General features: G+C 39.0%; 1 protein-coding gene across 7 annotated transcripts in view; it reads right to left on the bottom strand.

Moving 5' to 3' along the window:
* The window catches only part of dgki (diacylglycerol kinase, iota), a 91,475-nt gene that overhangs the window by 40,157 nt on the left and 23,754 nt on the right, over positions 1–27,564 (bottom strand). For 6 of the 7 annotated variants that reach the window (XM_038738605.1, XM_038738609.1, XM_038738608.1 and 3 more), the window contains exons 2-4: positions 9,109–9,217; positions 5,481–5,576; positions 991–1,065 (exon numbers count right to left, since the gene is read on the bottom strand). In XM_038738605.1, the coding sequence (XP_038594533.1) occupies positions 991–1,065; positions 5,481–5,576; positions 9,109–9,217 (280 nt within the window). The remainder of the gene's footprint in view (positions 1–990; positions 1,066–5,480; positions 5,577–9,108; positions 9,218–27,564) is intronic. The other variant, XM_038738607.1, reaches the window with a different exon arrangement.

Raw genomic sequence — 27,564 nt, 5'->3', positions numbered from 1 at the left:
GGCAAGATGAAAAAAAGAAGCAATGGATGCTAGGTAACAGCCATGAAAGTTCATAAGCGATGTTGGATTGAGTGTTCAGGATTTCCCAACCTGAGATAAGACAGGATTAGGAAGATAAGAGGTCCTGCAGTGAGTTGGGATTTGCTTCTGTAATACCAAATTGGGAAAAATCCTGTATTAGAGTCTTTTCCTAACTTAACTTAAGTTTCCGTAATAAGAATGTGCGCACCTCACGCATACTTCAGACCAGGCGTACACTTGTTTTCTAGAGCCAGCTGCAGGTGGTGTGAAATATAAGGCGAGAAACAATCTAAATAATCAGTGTTCAGTAAAATGCAATTGTAAGCTTGGGTGATGAAAATCATTCTTTTTATTTACATTCAGGTCATTATTTCCCTGTCAATTATCTTTTCATTTTATCCTGAAGTTGGAAGTAGTTTAATAAGAGGTGTATAAATTAATCACTGCTCAACTAATAATGATGACAGAGATATCACACAATGATGGTTTACAGGTATGAATTAGTAGTGAAGGCGGTATAAATAGGCACAACCGTAAATGATGGTTGCACGTAATGACAGCTGCTCTGGTGCTGTTGAAGAACCGGAAGTTGCACTTTATTGATGTTTTCATTGACAGGTTTAATGAGTGGTGAAGCAGGCAGAACTTTCGATATGTAAATGAGTGATTCGGAGGCATATAAGTCCATTTATGGCGAACTGTAGGAGTGGAAATGAGGCTTGTGCATGTGAACCAAGTTCCACAATGATTGAGATTTCTAAAACAAAACCCGGCGTGTGTGCGGCTTCATAAATCTGACGAAAAGAATGTGTCTACAAAATTATCTATTTGTGTGTGCACAGAGTTTTAGTGGTGAATCTACACAGAGTTTTATGCATTTGGCCCCTGGTGTTGAGTAGAACTGCATCCTTTAGAAGAACTATAATAGCCTACAAATGTACTGTGCAAGTTACTGTGTGTGTGTCATACCTTTTCTAGTTGCTCTATGCAGCCAGAGTGAACAACGATCTTACAGGCAGCACACTTCTTCCTGGGGGCAGACTTCTTAAAGGAGAAAACAGACAAACAGCACAGAGGGCGGTCAGATACACAACAAACACAAGCAGTGCAAGAATGCACACTGATGATATGCGTACCCGGAAATGTGTGTTCAAGGTGCTCCAAAACATTTACTTCTCTTCCCATTCAGTTGAAAACGCTTTAGATCAGGACTCAAGATGATAAAATACATGAATTATGTTTGCATTATTTTTTTTTATGTTGTTGATGGCTCTGAGAGTAAAAGGCTGATCTGTAGCACCATTAAACTGCACTCGTGTCTACACAAAATGATCTTTGTCTTCTAACAGCCCAGAGTACAGATGAACTTTAACTTAAAAGGAATAGTTTGACATTTTGTGAAATACGCCTGTTGTCTTTCTTTCCAAGAGTTTGATGAGAAGATTGACAGCTGTCCCTTAAATATGAAGCTACAGCCAGGATAGTTTTAGCTTAGCTTAGCATAAAATAAACAGGAGGAAATAGCTAGCCTGGCTCAGCACTAGCTCTAAAGTTCACTATTTAACAAGTAACAAAACCGAAGTGTAAAAACAACACATTGCTGTTTTACATCAGTGAGATTTATGGGTGTTGGTGGGCAGATAGTTTTACCTTTAGACACAGGCTACCGCATAAAAACAGAGTTTCAGTCACATCGTTTGGCCGTTCTGAATGTTAGAGCATCTTGCTTCCTTGATTTGATGGATTTCTTGGTAAAGGAAGGTTGAAATGAAGGACAATGATGGATCTTTGATAAGTTAACTGCAACAACGGAGGAACTTGTTGACCACACGGTGGCTTTTTTTGTAGGTATCGTTTGCAAGCTGATCTTTATGACTCTTTTGTATTGAGGGTTTACATAATCCAATACAATCATGGTTTAAAAAGTGTTTGTTAGCAGAGAGTCAGCCATTCAAGTAATTGACAAAGTCTTTAAAAGGCCACAGTTTTACGAAATGGAAAGGAAGTATGACCCTATTGCATATGACACATTGCACAATACCTAAGGAGCAGTGGTTTGGTTGTTTGGCTCAAGGGTTAGAGAGTCTCAAGAAGGTGAGCAGGATTATATTTCACTGCTTACTAACAGGAGTATATATAGGAGAGCTTTTCCCGATCTTATTTGACTTTATTTTATCCCTTTTATTTAATGTATTTTACTAATTTTATATTAATTTTTCATGCTCTTATCTTGTTTTTGTTTTATTTTTATTTTTTGTATTATTCTTTACACTTGTTAAAGCACTTTGTAACTTGTTTTTGAAAAGTGCTCTACAAATAAGGATTATTATTATTATAACATACTGTACTTAAGCACAGTTTTGAGGTACTAGTACTTTACTCGAGTGTTTCCATTTTTTAGCTGCAACACTCAATTTCAGACGGGATGTTGGCTTCAAGTTTCGTTTAGTGTTTGTCTCATATTTATCGTTGTTTTGTTGTTTTCTAAAGAAAGTTTGACTACATTGTCTTGATTAAGTCTTCTAGTACAAAGTAGACAAGCTAACAAGGCTACACAAAATAGTCCACTGACGTTTGACTGTCTTTGTAGGTCATGTGACCTCTATGCAGGTCATAGCGGCCCCAGCAGAGTCTGCCTGCAAACTACTGTGAGAATTCATCCACAGAGGTGACAGATTTTCTCTGAATCTCACATGATTTTCAGAGTGGAGTTTAAAGCTTCTGCAGCTTCTGTCAGGCTGCCAGGTTTTTACTTCATGATTTGAGACTCGTTCAGTCATATCTAGCTGAGCACAGGTAGGAATGTGTTTATTCACGTCAGCCGTGACTCGTCAAAGCAATCTGAGATTCCAGCAAGGCCAGGTTGCCCTTTTAAGAAGCCAAAAGCAAGTGGCAGTGATGGAATATTTATCTAATTGAGTACATGACAGAGATTATAGCGAATTTATTTTTGCTGCAGCTCCATCTTACTAGCAGCAGTCTCACCATACTTTTATACACTCAGTGTAATTACACACCATCAGTGAAAATGTACAGATGTGTCATTACATTATTGTCAGTACTAAAGGTTATTTCTCAGCTCTCTGTTCCAAGTGCTGTCGCTGGTTGTAAGAGGTGTTTAAATGGAGAGAGGGTCCCTAATACCTGTAATTTAAACACATTCTACATAGCTCTGCACACCAGTGGTAAATGTGAAAGTTCACTCTCTCTGTTTTCTGAGTGATTTGTTCTGCAGCTGCTGTGTAGACATGCTTTGTAGACACGGTTCATCTGAGTGTGTTATCCTGTTTAACATAACGGTAAATTACTAGGCTGCACTGACTGCATATTGTTTATTGTTATGCACCAGCCTACCAAACCAAATTCCCGTGTAAACCTACTTGGCAATAAAGCTGATTATGATTTTCATTTAAGACTAGAAGCATACGATACGCCCAATTCCCAGAACGCTCGGACCACCTGTTCTGTCCGTGAGCAATGAGTGAGCATGATTTGACTTCCTGAATCATGAAGGGGAGATGGAGTAGACCATATTTTATGTATGTTATTTTTATATTTTGTTGTAAATAAAACATTTAATCTAAAATATATGCAACTTTAAATTAGTTACAGGCATGTACAACTGCACTAAAATAACAGTTTTTGACTTCTGACTGAACAGTAAGATTTCAGTTATTTGTTAAGTCCAAATTTTCGTGTGAAATCCAGAATGAAAACTTTACAACAGCTGCAAACAATAGTTGCAATACTGTGGCATTACATTAACGTGTATCATCAATATCAAATCATACCAAATGAAATGACTAGCAGTGCTTATTACAGTCCTGCGACAGCCACAGATACAAGATTTTTAAAATGTTAGTGTGAGAGCATTTGTTTTATTGATTGCTGTTGTGATGTAAAAAGAGAATTTCAACATATATAACAACAACAAAAAATGCTTCTGAAATATATTGACTACCGCAGAGATAAAAAGACCTGCTTTGAAAATATGGACCACTTTAAAATCAAATATTAGATGTCTTCCAGTCAGTGTTGTCAATGATACAAAGAACACGCCGCAGGTTTATCTGTGTAGCACCTTTCAACAACAAGACAAGTGCTTTACATAAGACAGGATTAACTCTTGTTTGTATCATTAAAACTGCTCTCAATATTTTTTAAAGTGATATTTTCCACAGGCCAGCTATTAGATTTGCATAGGCTTATTACTTGTGGATAGAAGGTCAGAGCAGAGGGCTGCAGACCGGTACCAGGCCTCAGAACCATTTACTGGACAACAATGAAAACATATGATTAAACATTTTTATTTAAATAATTAAATAAACTTTTAAGGCAAAGTCTGTAAATACTTAGGACAGTCTGAGGCAAAAAGTCCGTCATGACCCCCTGTCATCATTCAGAAGTACATGAAATCTGTGACAGAGGTCTATTTGTGTTAGTAATTTAGAAAGGAACTATGGGCGCTGTCTCTATTGCAAAAACTAGTGGGACTGAGACTGTGTCTTCTAGTGTGTGCACTGATGGGGAGCGGAAAACAATTTTGATATTGGCAACATAAAAACTGTCTGTTGTCCCCCTGGGTATTACTTTTTTGTATCAATAAATTCATCAATATATGGATTTACAGAACATAGCTGCATATTTAAAAACATGCATGAGTATATACTATGTAATAGTATACAATATAAAATCTAAACATAAAAATATCTGTAAAAAATACCTAAATCGTTTTACAATTTGCGTCTCCCATCCCACATATACTCACACCCCAATGGCAGTCAGCTGTTCTAACCACCAGGAGCAGTTTGGGGTTCAGTGTCTTGGGAAAGGACAACAGGTGGACAGGAGGGGATCAAACCACCAGTCATGTGATTAGCGGAAGACCCACTCTACCTCCTGGGCCACAGCTGCAACCTTTAAGTATAACTTGTTGAGTATTTGGTAAGATTTTGTCAAGTCTGCATATGCTGGTTGGTAAAATTTGATCTTTTTATCGTGTTTATCAAGTTTATTTATCAATTCTATTTATAGCATTTTACTTTTAGCTCCATTCTTACTTTTTTATTATTTTTGTTTGTTACTGTGTTTTGTATAAAACAAGCTGCTCTAAACAAATTGTCCCAAGTGGGATTAATAAAGTTTATTTTTATTGTATTGCAGTACATTTCAACATAAGATTCCATTTCACCACATACTAAAGCATTTGTATTTGTACTGTACTTTGGTTTAATTATATTTGGGCCTAGGTCCATTGTATGGACTGTTTTACATCTGTTTTACATCTGTTTAATGCTATTTTCCATGAATCCAAAACAACACAATAAAACTAAGATAAAATACTAGCATTCAATTTGGATACTTACTAACGTCTCAGAGGCTAAAGGCTTTTTAACTAAACTTACCATATAAATGTCACTGTATCTCACACAGGAGTGGTCAGCGTGTACACTACTCACTGCAGTCTTTAGTAGGCAGGTGTCTTCTCCGAGATAACAGAGCTCTCCTGAACAACTCGTCTCCATCCACAGGTGATCCCCATTCACTGCATTCTCCTGCAGAGGCACAGACAGAGGGAGAGAAACAATGATATAATAACTCACATTATCTTTGCATCTCTCACCTAAGACTATTTTCGCTCACATTAAACTGCAACCATATGCACATAAACAGTCTGCAGTGAGAGCGGTCAACAAGTGTGTCAAGCACATAATTGTCGCTGCTGAGTAGGCGTGTAATTTCACAGCGCATGTTAATTCAAGGTGCTAATCAAAACACTACAGGAGCTACCGACTCAAGTGCAAACACACACCTGGAGTAAAATACATTTGTATTAGCGACATTTTTGCTGTAAGAGAATGAGTCCAAACAGAATGTACAGCGACAAAAACACTGTGGGTAACAGATCAGTCATAATAGTATGCAATGCAAAGCTTGTTTCCCAAATGCTAGTCTTAGAGGATGGTAATTTATGGACAAAAAGTCGAGATAAATTTGTGTTAAAGAAAGAGGTCTTGCTGTTGAAAGAGCAAAATACACAGTTCTTCGAATTTGCTGCATTGTTGCTGATGTAATTATCGCAGTTTTCATTGTCACATAGCTATTGTTGAAATATTGACAAGTGACCAACTGGCCAAACATCACTGGACTGTGAAAAGAAGAGCCAGAGCTATCTAAGTCTTGTTCTAATCTCTCCCTCTGTCTCTCACTTGTCTCTGACGGTAAATCAGTGCCAAAATTGCTTCTGCCACAGTAGACAATCAGCCACGGTAAATCACATTCAAAGGCAATTTGTAAACATTTCCATTTCCTCCTCTTATTCCTTGCGATCCTACATACAGCAGCGACGCCCAAAAATACATTAATTAAAACAGTTCTACTTTATGCCTCTAACCTGTCATTTTACTAAATGTGAATATTGACAAACGCTATCTAACTCATCAGCATCTAAAAGGGGGCCATAAAGCCGTAGTAAATCATCCCCTAAGTGTTTATTAATAAGTGATTAAGTACAATGATTATAAATGAGTGTGTGTGTGTGTTTGTGTCATGCAGAGAGTTAAAGGCCAGCGATGACGTGGTGGAAGTGTCCCTGCAGACAGAGCCAGAGGGGACTCTCAGATGTGGGCCAACAGCATACATTGTCTACTTATAATTTGCAATTCATAATACAGAGTGTGTTATTTACTCTTCATAATACGATTCGCCCAGAGCCTTATTATACAGTATAATAAACTGTTACAAAAGTGACGGAAAGGTGAGAAATTATTAGTTGACCAAGATCACTTGAAACTTTCAGCCTCCCACACTGACATCCTTGTTTTTGACCATGGTAACACATTCATTTTTATTTGTTTTTTTGATTATTTTCAATGATTTTAAAGTATTTTGGATGCTGTTTGTGTGCCCAAAGTGCCTCATTTGTTTTCTCTACTGAGTCTGGTTTGTTTTAATTGAAATTGCACATACACTAATGATTCTGAGTAAAAACCAGTTTACTCAGTCAAAGTCATTCTTTTCTTGATGAATCAGATAAAAATAGAAGCATGCCTGTCTTCCTTTTGGCCACTTGTAAACAAGGTAAAGTTGGCAGTTATTTCTGCCAACCTTGTTTCAGAAACTCACACTTTCATTTCCAAAATCAATTCTAACAGGGTCTTGTGATAACTGCAGACAAAAACAACAGAATTTGCAGTAGATTTTCCAAAAAATGTTTAAAAATGTCATTTACAGAACTCTTTAAGAAATCACTGTAACTTATTCAGTTTAGTTACTGTTAGACTGTTATTGTCAGATTTAGGAGGTGATAACATCCTGGAAGTAAGCTTTGCCTGAAAAGACATATGAGGAAAATGTCACTCATTACAGAAAATGTCTAACCTTTCTCTTGATTTGACCTTTTTCTGTCAAAATGTTGGCCTTTTACAAAATTGTGAACGATGAAAGGAATATTTTTTGTCATCACAAGATCACAAATTGCCCGGGGTATCAGGTTTGAGTGCTGCAGCTTAAATGCACAAACATGAATGTCTGCATGTCTTGTAAGGTGAAATGGATTCAGCATTTTTATTCACATGGATTTCAACAGAAATAAATATGTCAGTTGTACTTTTTTAACAGCGTAGTTTCATGACATTTTTCAGAGTGCTTTCTATATCAGCTTGGCATTTCCCTAAGCATTAGGCCTTTCCTACATTTCAAAGCAGAATGTGTTTGGAAATTTCTCTTTAACTTTGTCTGTCATTATGTAAATGAAATCCATTAAATATTGCAGAATAAACCCAGAGAAAGTCAAAGCCCATAATGTCTTGACACACTCTCAGTTATCAAGACGAAAAGCAGCAATTTTCTTTTGAGATTCTTATCATTACTTGAAAATTAATGATCAGAAACCCAAAAGAAATTGCTGCTTTTCATTTCCACATGAACATACGGCTGTTGAAACCAGTCTGCTAACAAATCTGTTAACATAAAATCCAAATGTCATTCAATGACTCAGCCAAAAAGGACTACGGAGCCTGGGACAACTGTGTTTTTGTGCAGTATTTGATATATACACACACACACACACACACACAGACACACACACACGATAGATCTACACATAATAGGGAATCACAGGGTACCTCACGATATGATACGATAAACGATACATGGCTCACGATAACGGTAATATAACGATACAGCAATTCTGCGATAATCGATATATACCGCTTGACAATCCTAAAGCGATACATCACGGTATCTGTCTAACTATGAATACAAAATGCCCAGGAAAAAGTTTACTATTTATTTGCTGCAAATCCAAACTGTTATAAAACAGCACAATTCTGCTCAGTCTGTCGATAAAACTATAGGGCAACGATGAAAAATTATTATCAAAACATTTGTTTATAAAAGACACATAAAATGTAAATTCGCTGATTTTTTTTTACATTTTACATTACATTTCATACACATTATATTAATAACTGTTCAGTGACACAGCATTGTGCTACCCTTTCTCTTCCTGTATTTTTAGGCCACTGGGAATATTGGGTTTGAGTTTTGACCCTTTGGGGTTGCTGTAGCTGGTCTTTGTGGAGTGCAGAAGCTGTAGAGTAACGTTAGCAGATCAAGACAGTGAAGTTAGCAGCTCTTTTTTATTTCACACAGAGCTCAGGAAACATGTACTTTAAGTATTTGCACAGTATGTCACTCAGGATGTTCAGGAAGCACTTTTTTAAAAATTAATATTATGGATCGGTATCATGGAAAAATGTACAACGATCTATTGCCGTATCGATTTATTGTCACATCCCTAACACATAATAAAATAATAAACTATTCATAACAGACATTTTCACATTGTACCTTCATTTAGAGCTGGTCTAGACCGCACTCTATACTAGACCTAACCAGTCCCACCATGAGCAAGCACAACAATGGCAAGGAAAAAGTTGCTTTTTAGCATGTTTATGTACAAAAAACTAGAAAAACATAAACATATATGGAATAAATGCACATAAACAAGAAACAGAGAACAAAGAGAAATCTGATAATTATTCATATTCAGTCATTTAAAATGTGTGTATGTGCATGTCTGACCGTCCAGTCCACGCCGGTACGTAGCTCCTTGTTGGGCCCATTGGATGCAGGGGGCAGGGAGGGCTGGGGTGGTCCGAGGTGCTGGAGGCCTGAACGGGAGATTGCTTTCCTAAAAAATAACATGAAACAAACAATAAACTTTTATGGACAATCAAAGCCTGAAATGCCTGTAAAGAGAGGGACAGTGAAGCAGAAATCAACACAGTCATCCTCATGCATGGCACAGCTTTCTCACCAAAGAGCAGCTAAATCACTCAGAGAACTGGATTTTGGTATGATTTAGTATGTAAATTAATTATTCATGTTGTGCGACCACATTTCATCGGGTTCAGCTGGAGATATTCGGTTGAGGAGAAGTGGCAACAGCTTGGAGGAGAGTCTGCCAGCAGCACTTTGGGGTGACAAGAGAGAGACGGAGACAGATCCGTTCTGTCAGAGGATGAGTCAGCAGTCATCTCTCTCTCTCTGTTTCAACTCTCGCCCAGTTATACTTCCTCTTCCCATTTTATACGTTTCTCTGTGTTTCGATGTTCATCATTTCACCATCTCTCTACGTATGCATTAACTGTCCATTTAGTAATTATCAGTAACAATAAACCAGCAAAAGACAATTCTGAAAACCTATTTTCTCATTCAGCTTCTTAGTGTGAGCAATGGCTTCCTACAAGAACACAACATTTCCTGCCAAAGATCTGGTTATTTTACAGGTTAGAGAGTATTTGACTGTATTTGTGCTTTTCTCACTGGTCCAATTTGGAAAAATGTGAGTAGTACTTCTAGTGACAGTTTAAATGTGTGCAAAAGTACAAATCAAATATGATAGCATTTAATCCAATATCAATATATCTATATAGCCCAACATAGTCTTTTTGCCGGCGAACAGTAAACTGCCACTTCTGGATCTCTGACCTCCCTGCCTGGTAAACACCCATGTTATTTAAACTCCACATACGGGTTTCTCTGTTACTTGCAGTCTTTGAGCCCAGGAGGAGAAAACTTCTGAAGACTTTATCCAACTGTTTTCACAGGCACACGGGCTAATGAAGCACATTACCTGATTTCTTTACCTGTTAAACTAATATATAATTGATTTTTTCCCCCAAAACTTAGCTTTGACTGTTGCTTATGTAGTCATGAATATTTAACGCTGTAGAGACATACTTCAGATTAAAAAGTTTTCAGGGGGTCAACATGCATATTAACTTGCTGAAACATTTTTCTGCAATAAAAGAAAATATACTATTCAGTGCACCCAATAAAAAACCCTTAAACTGTTTTCAGACCATGTGACAAGAACACTTACATAAAGGTGCGATGCAATGTCAGTGGAACTGATTTAAATGCACAAAATCACATGAAAGATGTATTTATTACATATACAGTATATTGTCATTTTTTTATATTTACAGATGCATATGTTTGAAAACTGATATGCAGATGCTTTTAAAAGTGATTCCAGAAACATTTTTTAAAGTTTATCTGAATCCATGGAGCCATGGACAATTTCAGACAATGTCTCTTTTGCTATAGGATTGGGTTGACTTTTTGTCATTCTCTATGACAAGTACGTGGTTTTGGTAGGATTTCTGACATTTTGTGCTCAGTACTATATGTGTCATGCTTTCCCTGGCTAAACACGGGTGAATTCCGCATTCACCATCACAGGAGATTACATTGCATTTATTCATTTAGCTTACGCTTTTATCCAAAGCGACTTACAATTGCTAAAAATGTCAGCAACTAGGGGTTAGAGTCTTCCTCGGGGACACATTGGTGGATGTCTTGGTGGGAATCGAACCACGGGTCTACCACATCTGTCTTATCTACTGCGTCATCATCATTATCTTTATCATGGAGTTCAACTAACAGACTGTACTGTAACCATTCACTTTAAGCTGAAACTTAGTTGTTTGGTGCCCAGATCGAAAAGTTAAATCTCACCTTCGGGGAAAACAACAAAAATGGACAAAGCAGATCATGTTTTTGTGTGTATGTACAATATCTGTATATGTTTCACACAAACGTCTATTCTTTTCCAGATATGTTCCAGATATCTATATGAATTCCTAAATTAGGCAGCGTGGCAAAAAAGCACTACTTTTATAGTAAATTGATAATCATGGGAATGAATGAATGAATGTGTGTACCAGTGGAAAAGGTTGCCCGCAGCATCTGACCTCCCTGTTGAAAGTTTCAGTGGCCGTCTGTCTAAATTTATCAACCAGGACAAAGAGGAGTCCACTTACACACAGGGTAACCTGATGACACACCCTGACACGTAAACACACACACACACATATGCATGTACGCGCCCTCACGACTCTTGGGATAAAAATAGTGTTGCGTGGGTGACAACAGGACAAATGCAGGGACGTACTGTATGGTGACTGGACATATGCCACATAGAACAGAGGACTACGCACATAAAACCACACATAAACACAAACATAACCTTCATAAGTCTAATTACATAAATCACTTTTAATGAATTTATATTTTTGGTGTAAATGATTAAGGATGTGTCTTATTTTTGTTGTTTTGTTCATCATTTCCTTTAAGTTTTATAACTTGTACTCACATATTTAACCACTGAGGTCTGAGGACAAGACAACACGCTAGACCCGAGTCCATTAAGGGAAGTAACAAGAGTGGTCAGACAATCAGACAGGTTGTGAACAAACCCGCAGTTATATTGAAACCACTTATTTGGAAGTGAAACCAAAGAAAGTGAACGCATGTAACAGACTAAGGTTGTTTTGTGTGTATACTTAATAAACTTGCTGTAGCTTTTGTTTCATTGTGCTCTGTTTCTCTTTGAGGATATGATATTGTAATGTTTGTTGTTGAGTATATTTTGAAAAATCTACATTTTTCGCACAAGTGAAAATTAAGGAAGCTGTTTTGCTTTTAAGTTGGTGGCTGAAATAATATCATAACTACTAGAAATGAGGGCCAAAAATATGAAAATAAGACTCTGATTATTGAACTAGACTTTGAACATCCAACACACACACACATACGTAACCCCTGTTGCTTATTGCCGTGTGTGAGTGTTGAGCGGTGAGGATTATTATAAACTGATTACGGTTGATCAGATATGAATGAATAAGCTGTGTGTGTGTGTGTGTGTGTGTGTGTGTGTGTGTGCGTCTATTTCATAATGAAACAATACTTGCATGAATGTGAGTACCCGAGTGTGTTTTGTTGCAGAGAGGGAAAGACAGAGCTTCTAAAAAAAGACCCAGCAGCAGCATCAGTGTATTTGACGTACTCATCACAAAATAAGGTAAATGGTAACACACACAGAAACACACACACACACACACACACACAGACACTTTCATTCAGAGGTCATGGGGCACCATTATATTTGAGTGAGTCCTAATCTACTAAAAGCAGACGGGATCACAGGCATTAAGGCTCACTCCTAAAATCTAAAAACACACAACTGCAGTGTGAAGCTTTCCTATGGTCTCCACACAGCAAACATGATAACGCCCTCACACACACACACACTCACTTTGCCTCAGAGTTATTTTAAGTAGATTTGTCCACAAAAAAAGGCATCAATCTAAAAGGAAGTCTTTAATCTCTAGCATTAAAATAAACAGGACTCACAGCTAAATAAAGTGACACTACAAATCACACCACAGATTTCCAGTGATGCTTCTTTTTGTCTTTTACATAATAATTTGTTGAGTTAAAGGAAAAACAGACAAAGACACTCTCAAAGAAGATGTGTTACTCAGGATGCCAACTTTACAAGCACAGTCGAGAAATACATAAACCTATTTCCAGCCTCAGATGGACCATACAATATTATCAAATGTCATCAGATGAAAGCTTGAAAAACATGTCCCCAGCTTTCAGGTCATGATATATAGAGCATCAAAAAGACTCTGTGGGAATACAACAATGCGTGTCACATCGGCGACTCATTGATCTCACAATTATGGGATGAAAGCAACACACAGTCTTTTTTACCACCAGCTGTATTTGGTAAGCACACCCAGACTATTTGTGTGTCGTCAAGAGTTTGTTCCCCAAACACAATGTTCCCCCCCCAAAAATTACAATAAAGTAAGACATCAATACGACAAGAGTGAAATGATTAAAGCTAAGCACAATTAAAGTAATAGATGAGATTCAAATCTAAAAACCAATCACTGATCAAACATCTTTATATTTTTTACAGATGTTGAAATTAGTGGTGTCTCCACAGCTAAACAAGTCAGGAAGGAGGAATGTTAGCAGAGATGAACAGACACTGTGTGTTAAAACCTCCCGTGAAGAGATTAAATTGAACCCTGAATAGTGGAGTTGAATGCAGCTGCTCTCTGCTCACCACCTACTCGCTCTCTTTATAATTCTGTCACTCTCTTCTTCTCTCCCTTAACTGTTGTCTTTATCTTGGTCCCTTCCCCTTTACAGTCTCTGGAACTAATCGCCCTCCTCTTCCTCCTCCACTCGCTTTGTCTCTTCTCCTCATCCTCCACTGCGTCTCCTTTTTGTCCCTACCATCACATTCACGTCTTCCCCTCCCCATCGCCCCCCCTCTAATCTCCCTGTTTTCTCTTTGCTCCTCCTCTTCTACCATCCTCTGCTCTTGTATCTCATTCTCTCCCTTGTCTCCTCTCCTTATTTCCTCCTCCTCCTCCTCCTCCTCCTCCTCCTCCAGCAGAGGTGGGCTGTCAGCGTTGCTATGATAACGGCACAGCGGGAGCATCGGCAGCTCATCCAGTAATTATATCGGTAGAGAATCTACTCTATGTGTGTGTGTGTGTGTGTTTCAGCAACTTTACTGTAAACTGTAAATGCAGTTACTTAGACAGAAGCCTCTTCAGCCAATGTGGTATGATATATACGCAGCATATACCGTCTTCATTTCACAGCCTACACACTGAGGATGATGTAATTCCTCAACTGTTTTCTAAAAAGAGATGCTCAGTAACCACGCAGGGGTCAACAGTTACTACAGTAGGAACTGTTTATGCAGTTCAGTACTATTCAGGTGATTAAGGTGGGAAGAAAATGGGCTTCTCATGGTGGGTGGTTTCACCGATGGCACAAGCCTACATGTGTAATTTTTTCCGCTCTATTGCTGCAGTCATTTAACCAGTTTCTGAAAATCCCTGTGTACTCGGCCATGGCCAGGCAACGCTGTTTATAATTAATGATAAAGTGAGAACAAAAGTAATAGCTGCATGAAAACAAGCAGCTGCAAGTGGGAGGAATCGAATCTCCTGACTCCTGGAGTGGAAGATGTTGTGATTATGTGGGAGAAATTGGTTAACAAAAGAGACACAACTGCACCAGTGTGGGTTTAGTGTTAAGCCAGTTTCTCTTAATGAGAAAATCAAAATTTCCAGGTTTATTTTTATTTTTTTTCAAGAGCAGAAGTTGAACTGAGTGGGTCCTCTTACACCATGGACGTATCAAGAGAAAATGGATACTGCGTTGGAGGCGAGGCTCTGTACATTTCTACGAAGGCTGCTCACTGCACATGAAGCCAAAAAAGTTCGACTTCCCGGTATAAAATTACCTGGATCTTCCACATATCTTCCACGTTGTGTGGCCCCATAGTCCACTAGCGTTTCCTTTAACCCCGCCTCGTAGAGTAAGCGCCCCAGCAGAGCCGGCTAACTTCCAGTTTAAACCTCCATTAACGTGAATGGAGGTTAAATTATTTAATTGTTTTTTCTCTTCTTGACTTTCCAAATGTTAATGGACAGAATGGGTCAACACTGGCTCGAGAGAGGGCCTTTCACGTTTCCTGCAGCTACTGTAGATTCTCCTACAGGAGAGCATAAAAACCTGAATGATGCATTTGCTTGTGGATATCCAAACAGGACCTTTGTATAAACAGCCAAGAGAAAAGAAGAGTAAACGCAACAACATTGTGATTCCATATGAGGATTTTTAACAAACCTGTGTTTTAATAAGGACAAAACAAGACACATCAGGACACTAGATTACAACAATGTTCATATTCTGGATAGGGAGGACAGATGGTTTGCAAGAGTAGCGAAGACAACCATCTACACAAAAGTAGAGAAACCATCTCTCAACTGGGGAGGACGCATGTGACACCACTTACAAAGCTGTCCTTTCAGTCCTTTCCAGGAGATTGAACCAACGCTCACATTAGGCCCCAGGTGACCCAAACGACCATAATGACGTCGTTACAACAGCCAGGAGCACTAATGAACTAAGCGGTATCCATCACTCTGATAACGACCCCACAGAGGATAATGGCTGGGATACCATGCCAGTCAGTTAGAACTGAAGAAACCTCTAGAATGAGAGCAGAAACACATTCAAGTATCTTAAACCTTCATTGAATAACTATGACCTGGATGACTAAGAATCTTCACAGACTTCTCCTACATGCTTAAATACGTTAAGTTTTGTGGTGGAGTTTTAAGCAGTTGTCATGTCATTGTGTGCTCCAGATGTAAATAGTTTGGTTAAATAAAATAAAGGGGAACTAGCCTAGCACTTAATAAGAGAAGTACTGACACAACACTGTTGTAGGGTACTGGCCAAAACAGGAAATCTTTTGTTACTAACTTTAGCTGAACTACAAGTGGCACTGACTTCATTTATGGTATATGGAGTAACAGGCAAGGAGGTTCATGTTTCAAAACATGCCTGTACTTTTGAGTTATGAGCATGTACATTTAAAACATGTTTTCAACACCAACAGAGACTGAACACCTGTACAAAATCTCCCCACCAAAAAAAAAGAAGTTAGTGTTAGTCTTAAGCCTACAACAGTCAGAACCATTCAACTTCTGCCTGACATTTGGACTGGGTTATATTTTCTTCACTACTGGTTAACAGGGAAAGCCATATAATGACACGCTAAACTGGTTATAATCCCTGTATAGATGCAGAATTTAAAAGGTTAACGTGGCAGCCGCTGAACAGTTTCACTCACCTGAAGCCAAGAAGCCGGTGAAACCACGTCACTTTTTTCACCCTCCCTCTCCTTCCTCCCTGTCCACCTGTTCCAACATGTATCATTATTATCCTCAAAGTTTCTCTCACTTACTCTGTTGCTAATATCCTCGTCTTCCAGTGCAGACTGAGTCAACCAACACTTATTTCCCTCCACACTCTGCCAATCAACATTACAGGTAACTGAGACCTGACACCAGACATCTGATCTCTGTACTGTGTAACAATGTGTGTGTGTATGCGAGTGTGTTTTTTGATTCGGGTAAGGGTTGCAATACAGAGTTACGGTTTATCTTGAGATTAGGCCTGGTTATAGATCAGGCTTGAGGACGGCCAAAGCCGTGGTGAGATTAAAGTTTGGGTTATAGGAGATGAATGTAATCAATGGAAGTAAGAAACAATAGTATGTGTGTGAGAGCACTGGTGTCCAATGAACTATGACACTGGATCCACTACATCCTCAACTCTCCTCTACCTCTGCCTCCAATTCTTTAAATTAATGATAATAAGCACAACAACCAAGCGTCATAAAGAAGAAATCATATAAAATAAAAGGATTAGAATCGAGCATATTATTGATAACATTGATACTGTGATGTTACAGACATCGCCCCAGATTTTGGTTTACACTAATTGCCTGTTGATTAAATTTTGTCACAGTCAAAAGACATATATTGGTGAAATCCACTGAGTGATATGTACAGAAAATACCTCTCTTTAGAAGTGGGCGACAGCACAATTTTCAACACAATTTTCAGAAAATCAACGTTCGTACGTTTCCATCCACTACTGTTATATGAATATTTGGGAGTTGGTTCATCATGATAAACAGGTGGAGTAAATCATCCAGTCAGGTGCCATTTAACCATTGAAGAGAAAGAGGGCGCAACCAGATGCCGTAATTAAAGGAGCACTAGTCAAACTTCAAATGGTAGGAAGAAAATGTAGAAAAGATGGATGGAAATATGGCATTGTTTCATGTATTAATAGGAGGAATATCTCCTCATTTCTTAACATAGATCTAATGTTTTTGTCTGCTGCCATTTTTTTTTGGCAACTTCAGTCGACGCATAAATCACACGTCTTCATGTACCTCATGACTGCTGTTTATTTTTCACTGCCCTTTGTCATATTTTGTTGGTATCAATTCACCAAGTTTTGTTTTGTTTGTTTTCAAATTGAAAATGTGCATAAAACAGGTGGATGAAGACAAATGAATAGATCAAATTTTAGAACTATTTTTGGCAGATTTTCACGAAGGCACCTTATCATACTGATACAAACCTCCTAAAAAATGTAATCAAAGAAGAACAATAAAGAAAAATCTTCGCGTTATCATTTACATGAATAGTTTTCTAAAGCTTCATGTGTGTGAATATCTTCTCTAAGCACACAAATGCATCCCAAAATACTGTTACATTATCTAGTTTCAATAAAAGGAAATTCCTTCTTTTGTTCCCTATTTTCTGCCTCCTCCTCGCTGTCTCATTTACCCTTCATTCCCTCACAGGTGAATCTGCTCTATTTTTAGAACATTACGTAAGAGAAAACCTGGCAAAGGCAACCTTAGAAACACATGCAGACGCACAAGTACTTGAGCTCATACACACACACACACACACTTATCATTTCTATTAAGAGAGGCATTTCGCTCGCTGTGCAGCACAGAGTTAGGCTGATAAGGAGATTTAAAGGCCAAGAAGACCAACACTTATATTTTATGCTGATGGAGAATTCTTGAGATTGCAGGGAAAAAGCCTCAAAAACTACGATCTAGAGGATTTAAATATCTCCTTGTGACCAAAAATAGAATAATAGAAGTACTGTTTTAATGAATACACATCCTCAGATAATAAAATGCTTTTTAATACAAGAGCTTCCACAAGATAAGATTTTGGCACGTGGTTGGCACAAGGACAAAGCAACGCAGAGACCTGGTGCTGTATTCACAAAACATCCTAAGGCTAAAACTAACTGGCTGAGTTGGAAGAAACTTGTAAAAATAAGGGTAGTATCAGTCCTAACTTTCTATGAATAATTCACAAAATATTTTTGTTTTATAAGTAGGTCCTAAATCTGACAGGAGTTCTCTGGACAGCCTCTAACTTCCAATTCACTAAGACAGAAGCAGTCACGGTGCCTCAGGTAATGTACCTCATTGCATCAGTTTGTTTGTTTGGTAAAAATAGGAAGAAATTTTAATCTATTTAATAAGGATTCAATCGGCTCAACAACAAATTGAAAACAATCCAATAACACCGGAAATGACAATTTGCTCAACTCTATGCTACTTGGATGCTGGTGAAATACATTTTGACTGCACGGACAGCCGTCTGACAGAATTACTCATCGAACCAAAAATGTGCTCTTCAGACCCCACTTCACTAAGTGCACATCAAATAATCATCAACTGCAATAAATACTAAAATAAAGGTGATTTCATGGCCATCACTGGATTATCCAGGAAAATCTGATGATATAAGTATGACTGAGTTGTTTTGTTAGCTGGAAAAAACCTCACACGCTGATGCCAGATCAATCTACATCAATATTTTACTTTTGTTTTATGAATGAACTCTGTGACGCAGTTTATAAAATATCTAAAATATTTGTTTATGAAATTTTATTTAGCTTGTTCCTCATGATCTTGTGTACTGATGATTATTTTATTTCTCATTCACTAACAGAGCAATCACTGCAGCTTAGTAGCTCCTCATTAAAAGTTGTTTTTTTGCAGCTTTGTGAATCACTCTTAAAGAGGCATTATGTAGTTTTCAGCGGCCACTAGCGGTGCGGTTCTAAGATTGCAAACAGTTGTGTGCTCGTACGCGTGCTCGCTTGTAGTCATGAGCGAACATAATCCAAAACACAACCACTGTCATACAGAAATCCTGCAATAAACGCAGAAACATTTTTAGGCTCTGTTACTTCAACGTTCCCGTCTCAGAGGCGGATCGACACCGGCTCCCTAACGTTACTTCATTCAGCACAGCGAGCCGCATATCGGCACAATCTTCCCGAAAAAAGGCAGAGTGACAGTGGCCATTGACAGGCAGGGAGAACAGACAGAGCTGGAAACTCAGGTAAACTCCCACTGCAACATTACAGTAATATTTTTATCAGCTGCAGGTTGAACTAATCCGTGCTCGTTACATTTAGCTGACATGCTATATCGTTAGCTCGCCTGCTGCTTTCAGTAACTATCTTTACTATCTGTGAATCTGTCACCGGAGGCTCAGCAATGTCAGCACAGCTACATGTATTGGATGATAATGAAACGGTTCATGAGCTGGACTGAACATTATAACGAGACTGTGTCACACTTTATAACAGTTAGACCGCAGTAAGTAACTGTAACTAGTGATAATGGATGGCTCCTCCTCTGGGTTGTTGTGACCGGTTTGTTGCAGTGTTTTATGTTATGTGAGGAGAGGTGGAGAAGCTGTGTACCTGAGTATCGGTAAAACCACAATAAACATAAACTGAACGTTACGAAGCAAACAGCGGCAGGTCCGAGCTACTGTAGCGTTAGCTGGCTGCATCACTATAGGCTAACGTTAGTAAACAAATCGTCTCCACATTTGCTTTTTGGCGTTACATCCTTTCTTGCATGCTAAATCAACAGTGGCACACATGATAGTAGCATGGGTCTCGTTAGTTGGTGGAGTAATGTGGAAAGCTAAGGTTATATAACTTTGCACCGGATAACATTAGCAACTGCTCGGGGTTAGCCGGTGAGCTAACGTGACTTTCTCTGTGTTTCTCCAGCTTTACTAATGCTCACTTTGTTCTTACTCGACATCATCTGAACCTGTTTGGTCTGATGGGCTTCAGCACACAGGGCTGAATCTGACCCGGAGACCTCACATTAAAAACAGAAAAGTGGCTGATGCACGAAACCGAGAAAACAGCCGTGTGCTTCATTTCTGAGTGAGTTTTGAGCCCACTGACAGTAAGACAATGACAATTTGATTTATTAAAATCAAAAACTTACATATAGCCCCTTTAAGAGCAAACTCTTAGTGCTAAACTGACATCCTTTGTGAAAACAGCCCTGGGTTTAATTGCCAGTGGTGTGACCTCCAGCTTTGTCAATTCAGCGATCATAACTTGCAGTGTTTGCAGGTGAGAGGACAGTGGGTGTCATTTACTCACAACTTGAGTCGAGTTACGCATCACCAGCTGACACTGACATCTAACTTCTCACTATCAGCGTTCACATTAGGCTTCACGCACTGCTGTTGCAAAATTATGAGTGGTGATGCTAAAATTAAAATCTATGATTAACATCAGTAGGCTACTAATGATTTTAAACTCGTGCGATAACAAGTATGGCCAGCTCCCTCTCCTCATTCTTCAAAGGACAATCTTCTTGTAAGGTGCAGTTATAAGAGCAGCATAACTTCTTTAAGGAAAATGGCTTTGTGTAGTGAGTACGCGTAGCGAGTGTTTGGTTAGGAGAAATAAAAGACAGCAAGTGGCAAAAAGTGATGATGAAAGCGAGTGAGGCAGTGGAAAAGAGAAGCAGTAAGTTTTCAATCTGACATTAGAGTGTAAGTGACAGTGAGTCAAGTAAAGGGATAGTTGAGTGATTGTAATCTAATTCACTTAATGTTAAATTCAGCAAATTTTTCCTCACAGTTTGCTAGCTCTCCATCTGGTGTGTGCTCTGCAAAAAAAAAAAATCTGTTTTCCTCTTCACCCCCGTCTCTGAAAATGGAAAACAAAGAAAGCGGTGCGGCCCTTCCCCACAACATTGTGTCAGCCAATCAGCAACAGGTCACGCCAAATAGAAAAAGGTCTGAAGAGTATAAACAGAGAAGAAAGTTATATAACCAGGCAAGAGCCAGGCAAGAGCCTGGTTATATAACAGTGCTGGGAAAATCTTACAAATTTGAAATGTCTATTTCTAACAGGTGGTTATTTTTTAATTCTACTTCATTCTCCACTTTATTTTTGTGTTTACTCATAACATACGCACACACCTCCACCTCTGGTCTCTTACTGCACACACACACACCTGCTTGCCCCGCCTCTTTCTGTTTGGTCTGCTCTTCTGACTTTCTCCATCTGCAGTTTATGTTTTATAAAGTCGCCGTAAAGACACAGAACTTCTGGATTTTGTTCCCCATGATTCCGTTTACACAGACAGCAGCAGGTGCGCCACATGTGGAGGAGGCTTGTTAATGACGTAGTTAATGTGTTCACTGTTGTTTTACCTGGTCTGTGCTTGTAAAATATCCACCGTATCCACATCTTGTAACAACAGACACCATCTCTCTCTGTGTTTCTCTGCAAAATGCTAAAATGATTTGCCAAATATAACTGGGCGGCATTTAAAATACCTGAGCGGCCCGCCCAAGTAAAGTCTATGTGTGGGAAACACTGGGCACAAGCACACACAGATGTAAAAGTGTAAGTTACGTGGAGTTGACTGACTCTGTCAGCATGTCCTCCATTCAGTATAATTCAACAAGCGCTTGTTCTTTTCTTCTGTTGCTCCACTTCGGTTTCTTTATCGCTCTCCTTTCAATCTTCCCCTTTTTTATATCTCACCCCATGTCTCTACCTCCTTTTATTCTCTCTCTCTCTCTTCCTCTATGTGGGTCAGTGTGAAAGGCTCGTTCGTTGCCGCTGGTGACACAGCATGCCCAGAGTGTGTACATGTGTGTGCATGTCAGTGTGTGTGAGGCAGAGTATGTGCCTGTGTCTCTACAGGCCTCCTCTCAGTGCCTCAGGTAATGGGGTGTGATGGATAAAGGCTGATCACCACATGCAAACACACACACACACAAAAAAAACAAACTCAATAACTCACACAGACTTTATGAGACAGGAGCCAGGAGGGTTTCAGCGTCTCATGACATTGGTTGTCATTTTTAAACATACCACAAACAGAAAACACACACAACCAACCTATTTTTGCTCAGGTAGCTTAAAGATACAGAGTGTAAGATAAGCCAGAACAATAGTTTAAAACATCAGAAAATTAACCAACATTACAGCTAATATGTAAAAGCTCTCTGCTCTTACACATTGTACCTTTAAAGCATCCAAGTACACAACTACGTTTTTGTTTACACTACTACTTCACCAGCGTTGTGGCTGTGTACCTCAACTTATCTTTGTCTATATTAAAACAACTGAAAACACACGTGAAGTTGCCATTCACATACACTGGGCACACGCGTGGTAGTGTAAATAGGAAGCAGATTGTCTACTCTGCAGTTGCAGAAGATTCAGCTAATGAAGACAGTACTACCAGAGACGAACGAAGAATTGCAATGGCAAAGAACCACACCAAAGTTTTTTGCATGGACCGACAAAGAGGTGTAACTAAAAGTAACACGGGAGAACAAAGCGACTTTGGCGGGGGAAAACAGACTGGGAGTCCTCGCAAAGCAAATACAGCGACATGCAGTGTTATTTGCACAGTTCAAAATATTTTAATAAAAATACTGAACAAAAATGGTAGCATTGTGTTTTTTCTTTGCATGACTGATACGACCCAATAAGGAAGCCAAACGTGAGTGTCTGTGCCAGCATTTTCAAAGTCCTCCTGTTTCGTCTGTCCACACTAAAACAGGGTCAGCAGCGTTTTTAAACTTCTCCATTTTAGGTGTTCGGATACGCCGTTTTAGACTGGACAGTAGGCGTAAAAGTGCTGTGTTTTAAACAAAAACCAAATAGTGTGGATGTAGCCATAACAGACGCTTCTAGCACTGACTTGGTAAGAGCAGGCAAAAGATGTATTTTTAACTGCGTTAGTTTTATAGGTCTAGCCCTAACTGGGGGTTGAGCTCTGACCGCTGCCAAAAGGCAGGTGACCTCCACTCAATACCGTGTCTGGACACATCCTGTGTAGACACTTAACGGAAGGCTTAAGCTGCTGCTTCTCCTTTGCTAACATAATGCTATTCCTATGCAGGCTGGGTAGACCATGGTGTAAGTCTATTCAGATTAACAACAGTATAACACTGTGTAGCACAGCATGTGTGTAATGTTCAATGTGACTTGTACAAAATAGGATATTTGATGCTTTTCGGCCCCATGGCCAGCTAAGCTAAAAACCGGCAAATTCTTTCTGGTCCCCAGCTGATCGATCGGTGCATCTCTACAAATAAGAGAACTGGAAATGCCAAAACATAGTTTTTCTGGGTTAAATTAACAAGACATGGGCAAAAGTAAGACACTAGGAAATAAGAAAATGCCAACAGAACCAATCCATCAACCTGCAGCTGTATCATACAACACTATGTGGCTCCGAGCCTCAGCCTCAGTCTGACCCCAAGCACACCAAAATACACACAGAAACATACAGGAACACGACTACACACATGCCACAACTGACAATAGCAGGAAGAAATCAATACACAAAAGATACACACGTGTACACACACACACACACACACAGCTACTATAGTGAGCTGGAGATAGTGCTTCTTGTGTGGTAATATAATGAACAAAATGCACAAAACAGTTTCTTATGTGCACACACTCTATAATAATCACACACAAACATTTCCCTTGCCCGTGCATTGGACTGGTTACATGTGTGTAGGGGGGCAGGGTGTGAAGGGCGTTGTTGTCATGGCAACCCCACTCAGACTTCCTTCCCATTTTTATCTGAGCATACAGCATTCCTCCCCGTGTCTGTCTGTCTTCCTCCCTGTCTGTCTGCGCGGTATGTAAAGTGCCTCTCCCTCTGCGAACCCCTTCAGGTTTTGCATTGTGTCCGTCTGCGTCAGTCTGTTGTAAGCAAATGTCTGCTTGGGTCTGCAGGTGCTCCAGCAGCAAGCCACCGACTTGAATGATTTCACCCAGCTGTTCTCCCACCCAGCTGAGCCACTCTGATTATGTACCAAATAAAACACCTGATGCACCTGTGGGCCATGAAAGCCCCAATCCGGCACAATTGGAACAATTGGCACACTTATGCCAGGATCAGAGTACACAACGCTTGTGGCTTTCCAGATGGTCACTCTGTCAGATTAGGTGGTCATGGTCTACAATAACAAGATAACAGATGTGTGCTTGAAGCTTGACCATGATGAGCAAATGTGGGGTGGGGGCTGGTATTCATCTCTACATTTCCCAACTTGTAAAAAAGGTTTTCTTCCGCCCAATGCGATCACTCAATCACCTGCCGAGCTGGTTTAAAGAGTGCCCTCACTCATTTGCCATGTGCTGTAGTTGCATTACTTGATATACCAAAATCATATTTATATTTTGACATGATTGTATGCTTTTTATTTTAAGCAAGGCAGCATGCCGATATAAAACATTGCGGGAAACCCTGAACACTAAATGAGATCAAATTAGAAATTGCCATGCTCAACATTTTTGGTTGAGTTTGTTGGATCGGGACATTCTAGTATTGCAGCTGCTTACAGGAACAGACCAACAAGTGTTAGTTCACAAAGGAATATACAAGAGTTTTTCAAACCAAGGGGTTTTGGCCCTACAATAACCAGTTTTTGGAAGTTTTGCGTTCAAAACTGTTAATTGTTTATTTAAGTATCCCCATTAGAAGCAAATGGGTGTGCCTCTAGTGTTCCTGGGCTCCTGAACAAAGCAATTCAATACTGACATACAATAATAAAGACACATTAAAATATGCCCATGCCTTTAGATAATGCCGGGGTCTTCTTGCAGCATTCTGTAGCGGCAGTGCATGACCTCATCTACAAAATAAAAAGCGCCTCTGCTAACATTAGAAGAAATTATTAGATTGTTACGAAATAAAACGTTATGCTTATCAAGCTTCTTTGAATACGAGCAGTGGCACTTCAACACAAAGCCCACGTTTTTTAGGCAGCACTTGTCACATCTGCCAAGCAATTTCTTTATATTACATTTATTTAGCTGACGCTTTTGTCCAAAGCAATTTACAATGAGCACATTCAGCCACATGGATACAACCAAGAAGTACATCAACTTCATTAAATTTCCTGGAGAACCTGAGACTATTATTTAACAATAGCTTGATACGTCACATTGTGTATTAATCAATAGTAAATTAGAGAATCAATAACTGGCAAGTTATAAACGATACAACTGCACACTACATCCGAGATCACATATCGCAAATGTGTAGGTAATCAAACCCTTAAATACTTTTTGTCTGTGGTTGTATCTATAGATAGTCTGTTTGATTCTGACTGAGCTGTTTTTTTTTTATTCTCTGCTTTAATAAGTATAATATATTTAATTATAGCCTACTTTTCTATTCTCTGTGCGTCTCTGACAGGGAGTGGGTGTGTGAGAGCAGCTGCAGTCGGGTACACTATCAACTCTTATTAGATCAATGTCTTCACACATGCACGCATGCACACATAAAGTTAACACTCAGGCACTTCTGGACGAGACACTGTTCTTGTGAATGCAATGTGGTGACCGCTAACACACAATAATAATCTGACAAAAGAACAACGCAATGAACTTAGAGGTTTTGAAGGAAGATAAATCCCTGGTCATTCAGAGTGCGGATGAAGGGGGGTGTTTTATTGCTCTTTAGGCATGCAAAATAAAATTAGAAATTAGATTTTTTAAACACACATTTTTCAAGGAGTTTCTTTCATGTTTGTTACAAAACCTGCAAGTGTAACATAAATCCATTGATTTACATCCAAAAAAGTTAGTGCACATGAAGTATTTTCAAGAACAAAGAACAAAGTCTCAGTAATGGTAGTTGATTGTAGTTGAAATATAGCTAGTGATGCATAATGTCAAATTTAGTGGACAGATGATTATTTGTAATTCCTCACTTCTCCACTGGCCTTCCTAGATTGGGATGCATATGATCAGGAGGTGAAGAGACAACTTACCAACACTAAGTTTTGAAGAGAATTGGGCTGAAACCCTATTTAAGAGGTCAAAAAACACATCCACAGCAGGCTTAATGCTTTATTAGATGGTTTATTAGGTATTCACTAAACCTGAACGTGCATATATGATTGTTGAGTTCCCTATTACTCCAGTCTTCTATACTCTACCTAAAATTAACAAAGCATTTACAGATATGTCCCCAGGTAGACCTATAATCACGCAATTGGATCATTAACAGAAAGAATTTCAGCTTTTCTGCAACCTCTGATTACTGCACTATATTTAAATACTAGAGTCAATACAACAAGTTGAGGAAACAGCTATTTGTAACAATGGATATTAAATGACCCCCTTGACAGGAGCCTGCTAGCTGCCAAATTCCCTTTGGATCACAGACCTGACTGTAACACTAGCACTCAGTGTATCTTAGATCTTAACAAGGAAGTTTTCACCTCTAACGTTATTCTTTATGGCAAAGACTTTTCCCTTACGGTCACAGGAGTGGCCATGGGATCTAAACTGTCTCCAAGCTTTGCCTCCTTGTATGTGGGATTCTTTGAACAAGACCTGGAAGGGGTATTTAGACAATGTTTTCTTTATATGGACAGGACCAGAGACCCTGTTGTAGGAATTACATGACTTCATAAACCCGAAAAACACCTCCTGTTCACTATGATGCAAGTAAAATGAAGTTTCTAGACATACTGTACTGGTAATTAAAGAAAACAACAGCCTAAAAACTGATCTACACCCAAGCTCCCGGATATAAACTCTCTTCCCCGTGGTGAATCATATCATCCAAAGTCTCTGTAATAATGAGAAGGAACTGAAGCTCTAATGAGGACTTCTACATCCAAACTAAAGAGCACCGAAATCGCTTCAAAGAGGATAAAAAGTGCCTCGTCACATTTTTATAAACGTGTCACAAACTGAATGCCTTGATACTACTAAACCAAAAGAAACAGAACACTTGTTTGTGCTATTCAGTATTCACCTGAATCCAAGGCCATAGAAAGTGTAATTATTATTGTTAAAATATTGTTGAGACGGATCCAGTACTTAAGAATGGTTTTTCTAAGTGTACAAAAAACCCAAACCTACAGAACGTGCTGGTGAGAAATACACCAAAGATGTGATTTCATGTTCTGCTGCTAAAGTCATATACATGCTCAAATGCCCATGTTGTTAGGCATCCATTGGTTATAATAGCACATCTTTAAAAACACTCTCAGAGGATTCTTCAGTGTTTCCCCTGTAATAATAGATAAATACATAATACGCCAATATAAATGGCGCCTTGAGTCCTTTATGGAGTGCAAATTACTGGGAGAGCACATGTGATTTTCTTTGTATATACTGCTATTATCTTTATGTACCTTTTGTATACATGTCACCTACATATCAATATGTGTATGTTTCATATGAAATGGTAATCTGCAGCAGGTGTGGTATGTCACGTCTGTTTGTAATATAGATTATGAGTATTTAACAGCGTCACAGCTATTAAAACCCTTTTAACAGGAAATACTTCGTGTGAGGATCTATCTGTTTTAACTAGATATTAATTGGGCACTGGGATGTGCGTGTCTTTTTTATTGTTTCAACCCATAACGCACACACAGAGAATTAGAGGCGTATGACAGACATACTGAACACATACAAGCAAAG

The sequence above is a fragment of the Micropterus salmoides genome, unplaced genomic scaffold (genome assembly GCF_014851395.1).
Source record: "Micropterus salmoides isolate LMB-PRFRI ecotype aquatic unplaced genomic scaffold, ASM1485139v1 Ms_hic_scaffold_23, whole genome shotgun sequence".
NCBI classification, from domain to species: domain Eukaryota; kingdom Metazoa; phylum Chordata; class Actinopteri; order Centrarchiformes; family Centrarchidae; genus Micropterus; species Micropterus salmoides.
Note: the sequence above shows the minus strand (reverse complement) of the source record. Positions and strands in the feature narration are given on the sequence as shown.